At 56.6% G+C, this 11627-nt stretch overlaps 2 protein-coding genes across 3 annotated transcripts in view; one reads left to right on the top strand and one right to left on the bottom strand.

Annotated features, from left to right (window-relative positions):
• The first annotated feature begins 491 nt into the window (after positions 1-491).
• Positions 492-5478, top strand: MDK (midkine). The gene is made up of 5 exons (XM_005154233.3): positions 492-646; positions 3854-3937; positions 4031-4192; positions 4269-4430; positions 4780-5478. Exons 2-5 carry the CDS (start codon positions 3859-3861, stop codon positions 4803-4805), a joined length of 429 nt encoding a protein of 142 aa, XP_005154290.1. The 5' UTR covers positions 492-646; positions 3854-3858; the 3' UTR covers positions 4806-5478.
• Positions 5479-5806: 328 nt separating this feature from the next.
• The window catches only part of CHRM4 (cholinergic receptor muscarinic 4), a 31751-nt gene continuing 25930 nt past the window's right edge, over positions 5807-11627 (bottom strand). For both annotated transcript variants that reach the window (XM_034062629.1, XM_034062628.1), the window contains 2 exons: positions 8957-8998; positions 5807-8738 (listed from right to left, as the gene is read on the bottom strand). In XM_034062629.1, the coding sequence (XP_033918520.1) occupies positions 7261-8733 (1473 nt within the window). In that variant the 5' untranslated portion in view covers positions 8734-8738; positions 8957-8998 and the 3' untranslated portion in view covers positions 5807-7260. The remainder of the gene's footprint in view (positions 8739-8956; positions 8999-11627) is intronic.

Below are 11627 nucleotides of genomic sequence, written 5' to 3'. Positions count from 1 at the left end.
TTGCTGGCTGGACCAAGGGCAGCAGCACGGCTGAGCTGGGGGCAAGCAGGTCACCAGGGTTGGGGTTGCTGAGGCACATGGACCAGCACGAAAGTGATACACTGCTTCGGGTGCTGAGCTGGTACCTCCTCCCACAGGGGGCATTGGAGCGGACAAGGGTGAAAAGGGCAGAAGAACCATCAGTGCCTGTGGCTTTGATGGGAGGAGAGGCATCCATGGATCTGATGGAGACACGGGGTGGTTCCCTTCACTCCACCCAGCCCCAGGAGCCCCTCAGTGGGTGTCCCTGCTCTGCTGCTCCTCTTGCACCCCTCCAACCACCCGGTGATGCTGGGGACCGCTCCGCGGGTGCGGGCTGGAGGCAAACACAAGGGGAAGGTGAACCGGGGCCGGGGGACACGGGACGTGCGCCCCACACTCACCGGCTGGGCAGGACCGGCCCAGCCCCCCGGGGCCGCCCCTCCTTTTGTGCCTCATGTGCAAGAGGAGGAGCTTGCGGGAAGTTTTGGGCTAAAAAATCACCTTTTTGCTGCCAGCCGAGCCCGACGTCAGGGGCCGCTGTGCGCTGCGCGGGGGGCTCCGCACGCGGCCGCCACACAAAGGCAGCAGCTCCGCACCGCGCAACGCTCCGCGCATCGCACCGCAGGTGAGTGTGGGCACCCCGGCTGCGCGGGGTCCGACCCGAGCCCCAGCGCCCGCCCGACGCCACGGGGATGGGCGCCTCCGGTAAGGCGAGCGGTGACCCCCCGCTCCTTTCCCCGGGGTAGAAATCCATGCGAAAGGGGTCCCGGGTGGGGAAAAAGGGATTTGCCGGCGTGTGGGATATGGTTCTGGCTGGGGAGGATTTGGGGCAGGAGTCCCGTGGGGGCAGGAAAGTGGCTGGAGGTGCAGGAAAGAGCTTTGGAGGGAAGCAGGACTCCTGGAGAGCAGGCAGTGGCCTGGGATAGCAGCCCCCACCTTTGGGGTACCCCACATCCATTTGGAGAGGGCTCAGGTGGTGGGAGATGCCCCGGCGGGAGCCCGGGGAGCCCGTCGGGGGAAGGGTCTGTACGGGGCTCAGGGCACAGCGCCTGCCCCAGCGCGCACAGGCAGAACGCAGAGCAAGCCCTTTCCCCCTGGAGCATCTCCCCAGCACCTCCTGCCCATGCTAACCCCTTGGCTCACGGGGAGAAGCTCAGACTCCCCTCTCCTGGCAGGAGGGAAGTTCCTGCTGTTGAGGCACTGGGTACCCCGACCCATGGTCTCCCCAAGCGCTGGGTCTCTGCCAGAGCCAGCTGCAGTCTAAGCCGAGTTGGGAAGAGGGGCTGCCAGCCCAGCAGAGAGCATCGGGGCAGCAGTGAGGGAACAGGATGGGGCGGCCCCTGCTAAGAGAAAGACTTGCAGTGGCACAGCCTGGCCCTGAACTGTGTCTGGAGAGGGGTCCAGGCTCTCCCATTACAGTGATGGGCATTTGAGACTTGCTTCAGCATCACCAGCCGATCTCTTTTTCTATACAGAGGTAATCCTAGGCTATTCAAACCCAGGGCAGGTAGAGGAGGGGAGTGGGAAAGGGAAATAGGGACTGCCATGGTGTGGCCAGGCTCCAGGCTGCTCTGCCTGTGCCTGAGAGAGGCCAAGGCAGTGTGAGAACTTGCCAGGATCTGAGCAGGAGAGGAGCCAGGGCCCCGCAGGGATGCGGGAGGAGCTGGGCTGTGTGAACATGCCTGAAGGCACTGGCAGCCCGGCCAGGAACGGCTCTTTTTCCATCAGCAAAGAGGGGATAAGGCTGTTTGTTTGGAAAACAAGTTTGGAAAAACTGCACTCCTTATAAATGCTTTAGGGTGAGCTCAGGGTCCCTGCAAACCTTTGCTTGTGGAACATGAGCTGGGCAAAGGCAAGGAGCAAAACCAAGAGTGCCTGGGGTTGGAGCTGGGCTGCCCCTCAGAGCCCCCATTCCCAAATCCCAGTGTACACATAGGCAGGACCCCATGGTGTCTATGCTGGTACCGAGGGATGAGCTGCATCCGCAGGACCTGAGCTGGAAGGCACTGGGCAGGGAGGTGGGTGCATCCTTGCCCTGCAGCAAAGGATGGAAGAAGTCAGAGCACCTGAAATTGAGGATGCTGTGAATAGTGCGGGGTCAGACGTGCTGCCCCACATGAGCCGCTGCAGGATGTGGGACAAGAGTGCTCCTAACTCAGCCCAGCCCCAGCCTTGCCGTCTGTAACTGAGCTCTTGCCCCCTTGGAAGGCAGCAGGGTGGGAAGAGGCTGAGCCATGCTGTGCTCAGCAGGATGTCTCCGGGCCGGGCTGGCGGAGGGGGAAGGCAGCTCTCACCCCCTCTGCTGTGCCTTCAGCCAGCCGGGCTGTGTAATTCCCTGTGACAGTTCAATGCAGAGCCAAGCGGCAGCTTCACGGCGGCCCATGCATGAAAGGTGAGTGCGCTGGAGCCTGAATAATGTGGGGAGCTCCAGCACGCTGCTGGGGAGCCTGGGGGCAGGGAGCTGACCCCAGCTTCTTCCCTGTGCTCATGTCCCCGGGGGCACATGGTGCATCCTGACCTCTACAGCCTGGTCCCACCAAGTGCATCGTGGAACCAGGGCAGGTATGATGTATTTGCTGCTGTAAGACAATGGATGTCATTACAAAGGCTTTGGGGGAGCAGGGTCACCAGACTTGATTCATTGGCTCTACATGTCTGCACTCCTGTTGGCAGCAGGAGCTGGGACCCCAGGGCTGGCAGCAGTGGCCTGCAGGTGCTCCTGGTGCGAGCCAGATGGGAGCCATCCCCTGCCCCAAGGACAGAGCTCTAGGAGCTGCATCCTTGCATGTGTGCACCCTCATCCTCGCCCTGCTCCCAGGTGCACGCACACGGCTGCACACACATAACACACACAGCCCCTGCATGCCCGGGTGCTGTGCTGCCAGCTGCGGTGCCAGCAGTGGGCACAGTGCCCCTGCTCCATCCCTCCACCCGGCTCTAAAACAGTGAGGACTTCAGTCCTTTGGTGTTCATCCTGCTGGTGCAGCACACATGGCAGCAGGATGGGGTTTGCTGGGTTTTCTTCTTCCCTGCTTGGAGCCCTTAGGAGAAAGGTACTATGGCAGTGGTGCTCTCCATTGGTGTGGGGTGGCAGCCTGTTTGGTGCTGGGTAAAGGACCCATGGAGGAAGGGGGTTGTATGGGGATCCCCATGGAGAGCATTTCAGCCATACAGGGCAATGTGGGGCTCCAGGAATGGGAACAAGCTCCCAGCTCAGCAGCTTCCTGGATGCAGAGTTGCAGAGATAGATACACAACTGTGGAGCTGCTCCGAGAGCTGGAGCAACTCTTCTATGGAGCCAGGCTGAGAGAGCTGGGCTGGTTCAGCCTGGAGAAGAGAAGGCTCCATAAGGGGAGACCTTAGAGCAGCTCCAGTGCCTAAAGGGGATACAGGAAACCTGGAGAGGGGATTTTTACAAGGGCCTGTAGGGACAGGACAAAGGGGAATGGCTTTAACCTGACAGATCAGACAGCAAGAAGTTCTTCCCTGTGAGGGTGCTGAGGCACTGGCACAGGGTGCCCAGAGAAGCTGTGGCTGCCCCATCCCTGGCAGTGTTCAAGGCCAGGTTGGACACAGGGGCTTGGAGCAACCTGCTCTAGTGGAAGGTGTCCCTGCCTGTGGCAGGGGTTGGAGCTGAATGAGCTTTAAGGTCCCTTCCAACCCAAACCATTCTATGGTAATTAGTACACATGGTCTAATGGGTGGCAGCGAGCAGGGTGCACACATGCACACAGACATAAGATGCTATCTCAGTCCCATGCAGGATGCCTGTAGCCCACTGTACCCCTTCACTGCCACACTGCACCCCAACCCCTCCAATCCCTCTCCCCAGGCAGGATGCAGGTCCGGAGCCTCCTCCTCCTCCTGGCACTGATGTTGCTGGCCACCACCACCGAGGCTGGCAAGAACAAGAAAGGTGAGAGGCGGCGGGGGGCTGGTGGTGTGGGGGGCACCCTGGGATGTGCTCCCCTGTCCCTGCAGCAAGCACCCACTCTGCCTCCCCCCACAGAGAAGGTGAAGAAGGATGTGTCCAAGTGCGAGGACTGGCGCTGGGGACCCTGCGTCCCCAACAGCAAGGACTGCGGCCTGGGCTATCGTGAGGGGACGTGCAAGGATGAGAGCAAGAAGCTCAAGTGCAAGATCCCCTGTAACTGGAAGAAGAAGTTTGGAGGTGGGTGCATGGGACCACCCTGGGCATGCTCACACCAGGTCCTGTTCGGCTCTGACACCTCTCTCCTCTCTTCCAGCCGACTGCAAGTACAAGTTTGAGAGCTGGGGGGGGTGCAGTGCTCAGACAGGTGTGAAGACTCGTTCTGGCATCCTGAAGAAAGCCCTGTACAATGCCCAGTGTGAGGAGATCGTCTACGTGACCAAGCCCTGCTCGTCCAAGATCAAGTCGAAGACCAAAGGTGAGCCCCCATCAATCCTGTCCCCACAATGGTCCTGCTGGGACCACAGGCCAGGGCTCTCCAGGGGTAGTATAGCCCATTGGGCTGGTGTGGGATCATGCAGGATGCTCTGCTCCATGCATCAGCACATGTAACGTCCTCAAAGTCCAGCTGTTGGCTGGGTGGGATGCAGGTGGTGCTAGAGAAACCCCTGGTCCCCCCATAAATCACCATTAGGTTTGGTGGGACATGGATTTCCCCCTCTCCTCAGTGGGGCTTTGCATGGTGGGGGGAGGCTCCCTGCAGGGACGGGAGAGCAGTGAGCTGCCAGCAAACACTAACTCTTGTCTCCTGTGCTTCTTGAATGCAGCAAAGAAGGGCAAGGGGAAGGACTAGAGCGGGAAGCCAGCATCCTCATCGGCCCCTCAACAAGGTGCCTACAGGGCTGGACACCCAGCTGCAGCCAGCCCATACTCCAGTCTTCCTCCTCCTCCTCTTCTTCCTCCTTCCTGTGACCTCCTCTTTCACTGAGATGCCTTGTTTTAACCACTAGTGTTGTAGAGAGCAAACCCACCCACCCCACAGGAGTGGCTGCCCCTCTGCTGGTGTCATCCCATTCGGCTTTTCTCAGCTGGTGTTGGGGTTCACTGGGATGCTCCCGGACAGCTGGGATGGAAGCACACATCTTTTCACCCTCTGGCACAAATGAGGCCTATAGCACATCCTTTGGCACCCAGCAGCCTCCTCACTCCTCCACCCGATACCACTGCTGGAGGGAAGGGCTGGGAATGCCCGAGTTATCCCATCACTCACATGAGGACTGCTCTTGGCTCAGGGTGGCTTCTTCCCACATTCCTTCAGTCAGGGCACAACTTCCCTGCAGCAACTGGGGAAAGCAAAACCACTGTCCCAAGAACCCCTGCATCCCTGTTCTCCATCACTTAAAACCTTGTGTGTCCACACCGGGGCTGTGGTCCTCAGTGCACTACCACCAGTGCTGGGTGGGAGCTCTCACTTCTTTTGGAAAACAGGGCTTGTTTTCTTTTCCAATAAAAACCTTTTACAAGAAGTATCAGAACCCACCAGTCATCCCCACAAGGTGCTGCTGGGCTGGAAACCCAGCACAGCAAACCCCAGCTCTGTCAATGCCACCGGGACCAGCAGTAAAGTCCCTGTGGCAGTGCCTTGGGTGCCGCACACCCATGGTCCTGGAGAAGGCAGTGGTCAGACCCTGTGGCCTCATCTCAGCACTTCAATCTATCCCCACTCCATCTCAGCATTAAGGATGGGGCTGCCAACCATGTACCGCAGGAGATGTCACCAGTGGGTGACACTGGGAAGGCTCAAGCAGGTAACGACTCAACCACTCCTCACGCCATGGCCATTGGGTTCTGGTCCAAGGTCTTTATTTATCAGGGTGGGCTGGGCTGTGGTTTTTGACAGTTTAAAACACCCAGACCCCAAAGCCCAGCAGGCGCTCTGGGCACGGCTATGTGACTGGTGCTAAAGGCAGTGGCAGGGTGCCCCTCTGCACTGCACAGCATCGCCCTGGCATGGGGACGGCAAGGACATGGGGACACAGGGTTTGCCAGTGTCAGCGTGGCCCCATCCCATCCCTCACCTGCACCTGGCCATGTCCACCAAGGCTTGCAGAGACCCAGCTTTGGGACAGGCTGAGGAGCAGCCCTGGGCTGTGCACAGCACTGGGACGGGGCTGGGGTGCTGGATGAAGCCCGCATGCTGAGGGCTCCACCGCAACACCGACAACAGGGTTATGTCCATTTACAAAGCTCGGCAGCAGGTTCCTTTCGCCTCTCTTGGGTTCAGCCTGTGGGGCTGGGGCCACCCCAAAGCTGTGCATTGGGCCTCCAACACCCACTGTGGGGAGAGCTGGGGCTTGATCCTGGCCCTGAGAAGACACAGGGCACCCCGACCACAGTGCAGCCCCTCTTCCTGACCACCCCATCCCTCTCCAGGACAGTTACTTTCAGTTGCTGCGGCCACTTCTCAAGGCCTGCTTCCCCAGGGCTGTGAAGAGAAGTCCTGCACACACCACTGCTTTGCTTTGCAGGTGAGTTTCCATTGTCGAAGGAAGAGAGTGGGTTTCACACTCCTCATCAGGAGTGAGATGCTTGGTTTATCTGTCTGTCGTTCAGCCAATGCTGGCTGAGGGCAAAAGGGCTTGAAGGGAAGAGCAGAGACGAAGGCCAGGGAACAATTCCCCCCAGGGTCCCTGGGTGAGGATGTGCGATGGTATCTCTCAAGGGAAAGGAAAGAGCTTGCCACATCTGGTAGGGTGCAATCTTGACTGCCTTGGGAGAGGGCCTGGCTGGGCTAGCAGGACTCCTTGTGTCCATGCCCGAGCCAGCCTGATCCAATATGCTGGCAAATGTTTGGCCCTGGTTACTTGTCATTTCTTGGGTAATAAAGGGTTTAAAAGCCTATTGAAAGCATCCCGTGTTAGGTTGTCTGCATGCAGACAAGCTCTGATGTCCTTGAGAGGGTCATCCAGGGGAGAGAAGAGGCATCCAGTCTTAGGACAAACACTGATGCCATTTGGCCAACCTCTCAAGAGCAGGGTGCTGGGGAGAGCTCCTGGTGACCACATCTCCTCCTCTTGCCTCCTGCTTTCCTGCTGGCTCCCCAGGCTAGTCCCCAGGCCCAGTGTGACTGGAAGGAGCTGCAGCTCAGTGGTGTCCTGGACCTTTGTCAGCACTGGATGAAGAGCATCATCTGCAATCACTGCACAGTCTGCACTGTTGTGAGTGGGGAGCAGAGGACACTCCCTGGCAAAGGAGGCAAAGGGAAGGGCTTCCATAACCTTACTGAAGAGTGGTCCCTGAGTGCCAGTTTATCTGGCTGTGCCAATGTTCCTGTACTGGCACAGGAGAAGGTGCTTGAAGGTTTTCTTGAACGTGGCATTGCAGAGGGCATAGCAGGCTGGGTTGATGGTGCTGTTGACGTAGCAGAGCCAGTAGCCGATGGACCACACTGTTTCGGGTACGCAGGTCTCGCAGAAGGTGTTGATGAGAACCATCACATTGTATGGAGTCCATGTGACCATGAAGGCCAGCAGGATGGCAAATATGGTGCGGGTGACCTTCTTCTCCCGGGCTGCCATCTGCCGCTTCTTCCGTACCTGGCTCCTGGCGATGCTGGCAAACTTCCTGGCTACGTTGGCCGGGCGGCTGTTGGCCAGGGAACTACGGTCAGAGGCTCCTCCCTTCCCAGGGACAATCTCGATGGCAGTGACACATTCAGACCCACTCTGCTTGGTGACGATCTTAATCTTGGACCACCTGGAGGTCGGGTTCGTCCGGCGGTGGGACGGGCTCTGACTTTGTGCCGCTGGCAGGATCTCTGCTGTGGGCTTGTCTTTTGTGGTCTGGGTCATGCTGACAGTGCTGGACTCGTTGGATGTCTCCTTCTCTTCCTGATGGCCAGTGCCCTCTGTCTGTGCTGAAGTCTGGTCGTCCACTTTGCCATTCCTCACCTCCTCCTTCACCTCTGTGGCCCTCTTGGGAGAGTTATTGTTGTTCTGTTTGATCAGGGGGGCCTTGAAGAAGCTGAGGGACCTTCCTTTCCTATCTTTCCTGCTTTCAGGCTTGTGCCTCCCCACCCTGCTCCTGCTGGCCAGGGAGATGTGGATGTACAGCACTGTCATGATGACTACAGGCAGGTAGAAAGCAGGGATGGCTGTGCCGAAGGTCACCGCCGGGTTGGAGAGGAACTGGATATAGCATTCCCTCTCAGGGACTGTCCTCTTGCCCACAATGAACTGCCAGAACAAGATGGCAGGGGCCCAGAGAATGAAGGACAATACCCACGCGAACGCGATCATTAGCCCTGCCATCTTGGTGGTCCTCCTGGCCGGGTACGTCAGGGGCTTGGTGACACAGAAGTACCGGTCAAAGCTGATGATGAGCAAGTTCATGACAGAGGCATTGCTCACCACGTAGTCCAGGGCCAGCCACAGGTCACACACCACAGCCCCCAGTGGCCAGTAGCCTTTGATGATGTAGACCGTGTAGAGGTTCATGGAGAAGACCCCGATGATGAGGTCTGCACAGGCCAGGCTGAAGAGGAAGTAGTTGTTGACAGTCTGGAGCTGGCGGTTCACCTTGATGGACAGCATCACCAGGATGTTCCCCACCACTGTGACGAGGCTGAGCGAGCCAGTGACAGTGGCAATGAAAATCAGCTCCATCGTCTTGTAGTTGGTGGGAGGCTGGATGGCCACCTCGGACTGGTTGCCCAGGGTGAAGTTGTCGTAGGTCAGGTTGGCCATCTTCGACTGCCAGGGCTGAGCAGAGAAGTTGTGCATGGGGTCTGCAAGGGGAGTGGGGACAGAAAGGGAGAATGTGACATCTGCTGGCCCATGCTGGAGGAGGGGGGATGTTGAGCAGAGCGGTGATGTACAGCACTTGCTGCTAGGATAGCACGGCATGGAGCCAGTGCCCTGCCCCAGGGATAAGAACAGGCTTACAGTGTGCCCCCAGCATCCCCAGAACACCCACAAAGCCCATGCCATGGTCCTCTCGGCTCACCTGTCTCTCTGGCAGCAAACAGCTCCTTCTGGAAGATGAAATCTGGGACAGGGAAAACAGCAAGTTATATTACAGCTTCAGCACAAGGAATTCATGTGAGTCCCAAGGTATCTTAATGGTGGGCACCAACCTTCCCAACAGAGGTAGCCTTGACAAAGGGGAGATGCTGCACAGAGGCAGATGCTGAAAACCCAAACAAGGGTGAAAATGGGTGAAAGAAGAAGAGGAAACAGCCTCAAGCTACACCAGGGGAGGTTTAGATTGGATATTAGGAACTATTTCTTCACCAAGAGGGTGCTCAGGCATTGGAACAGGCTGCCTGGGGCAGTGGTGGAGTCACCATCCCTGGAAATCAACACAAATCATATGGATGAGGCCCTCAGTGAAATGGCTTAGTGATGGCCTTGGTAATGCTGGGGAATGGTTGGACTTGATGATCCTATGGTTCTAATTTGGGTTGACCTGGTCCACAGCCCAGTCCCAGCAGAAGTGGGAGAGCAAAGGGCTACACCAGTGCTGTCAGCCAGCAAAGCCAGAAAATACTGGTTTCTTCCCCCAGTCCCACATCACACTTCAGCTGCAGCCACACCAGCCATGCAGATGTGTGTGGTGGAGCCAGCATCTCAGCCTGACACATGCAATTATTAATGAAAGGTGGCAGGAATTACGGGCAGAAAGAACAGCTCCATCCAAACTGAGCTGCCTGCAGTTAACCCCCAAGCTGAGAGGAGAATGGGTGTTCAAATATGAAAAATCAATGCATCAAAAGTGATCTGTTGCCTTCCAGTATCTGAAAGGGGCTACAAGGATGCCAGAGACCAACTCCTCATCAGGGACTGTAGTGACAGGACAAGTGGTAATGGGTTTAAATTTAAAGAGGGGAAGTTTAGATTGGATATAAGGAAGTTCTTTATTGTGAGGGTGGTGAGGCACTGGAATGGGTTGCCCAGTGAAGTTGTGAATGCTCCATCCCTGGCAGTGTTCAAGGCCAGGTTGGACAGAGCCTTGGGTGTGAGGTGTCCCTGCCCATGGCAGGGGGTTGGAACTGGATGATCTTAAGGTCCTTTCCAACCCAAAACATGATTCTGTGAAGAGGAATTTCCTGGAAGAAGAGGGAGAAGCAAAGGTGCTTGAGGAGCTGTGCTGGAGAGAGGAGCTTCCCATTGGAACTGCCTCACCCACTCTACCCAGACCCCAAAGCCTGCTGGGCTTCACTTCACCCTGGGTGCTGGGAGCATCCCGACCCCACCAGCCCAGCCAGGGCAGTGTCTCCAGCAGCTCCACTCCGTGCCTGGGGCACTGCCCCATGGGCACTGCTGCTGGTAGCCCAGTGGGAGCTTGGTGTTCACACCAGTGTGAGTAGCAGAGCACTTGGCACAGCAGGTCTCTGCAAGCTGGCTTGGGTAACGGTGCTGGCTCCAAACACCTGGGACTCCTGAGGCTGATTTTGCTAAATGTATAAACATGCTAAATGTATATAGATGTGCTAAATGTGTAAACATTAACACACACCTCTCCAAAGCAAGGCTTGTCAGGCTTTGGGATCAGTTTGTGTTTGTGAAGTCCTTTAAAAGGAATGCCCTTGCTTTTTGTTTGCGCTGAGGGTAGGAGATTTCTGCCATCAGCAAACAGCCAAGGTTTAATACAACAGCTTTTTAAAGAGGTGCAGGTGTGAGAACATGGGAGCAGGGCTGCTGTGATGTTAAAGCTGGGGAACCAACGTAGCTCTTACGGCAGCTTCTGCATTATCAAGGCTACAGCTGCAGCAGCGGCTGGGCTTTGCTTACATACACAGGGGAAAGAAGTGCATGAGGGATGGGGAAATGCATCTGTACCATTATCCTCTGAGTCTGGTACACGTGGCCCATGGAGTGCTTTGAAAAGCAAGAGACCCTTCAGAAATGCTAAATACGGATGGGTTGAGGAAGCCCAGTGGCACTGCCCAGCTTCGCACCCAGCTCCAATGCAAGGGGAAAGGATGCATAAAGGAAGAGAGAAAAGTGTTTTGTGCTGCCACCCTTCCTAGGCACCCTGCCAAGGATGCAAGAAGAGGTGACAAGTGTATAAGATGGCTTAGAAATCTGTAATTGTGGCAGTTTGGGGGTTGGTTTCAGTACAATTGAAATGAGTTTTAAATTCTTCGCTTTGGTGAGATGGGGAGATTTAGCTGTCATTCCTGTAACAGCTAATCAAACCAATCAGACAAGCTAGCAATCAAGCAGACATCTACCCCAGCTCTTCCAGGAAGAACTTGAAAATCTTGAAAAGAAACCTCTCCTTCATCTCTGCTAAAATGAGGGTTTCAGTTTTTCCACTTCACTTCGTGAACCAGCATCCTCATCTAAGTGCATTTAATTCATTATCAGCCTTGACAGAGGTTTGCGCTCTCAGTTGCCCCAAGTAAGAAAAGTCCATCTCATTCCAGTCCATAGCACCGGTCACGGGAATGAAGGAGGAAAACACTGGCGTGGCCGCGCTCGCTCCCTTCGGATGCCACCCAGAGGTCATGCTGGAAAGTGATGGGCTGAGACACGGCTGCTGCCGCAGGGTGAAGGACTTCAACGGGTACTTGCAAACGAGCCTTCACTGAAGGGCAAGTATAAAGCAGTCTCCAGACTGAGGGTAGGAGGGGGGCTGGCGGTGGTTAAGGATGTGAAGATACACACAACAC

Source organism: Melopsittacus undulatus, chromosome 4 (assembly GCF_012275295.1).
Source record: "Melopsittacus undulatus isolate bMelUnd1 chromosome 4, bMelUnd1.mat.Z, whole genome shotgun sequence".
In the NCBI taxonomy this organism is placed as follows: domain Eukaryota; kingdom Metazoa; phylum Chordata; class Aves; order Psittaciformes; family Psittaculidae; genus Melopsittacus; species Melopsittacus undulatus.
Note: the sequence above shows the minus strand (reverse complement) of the source record. Positions and strands in the feature narration are given on the sequence as shown.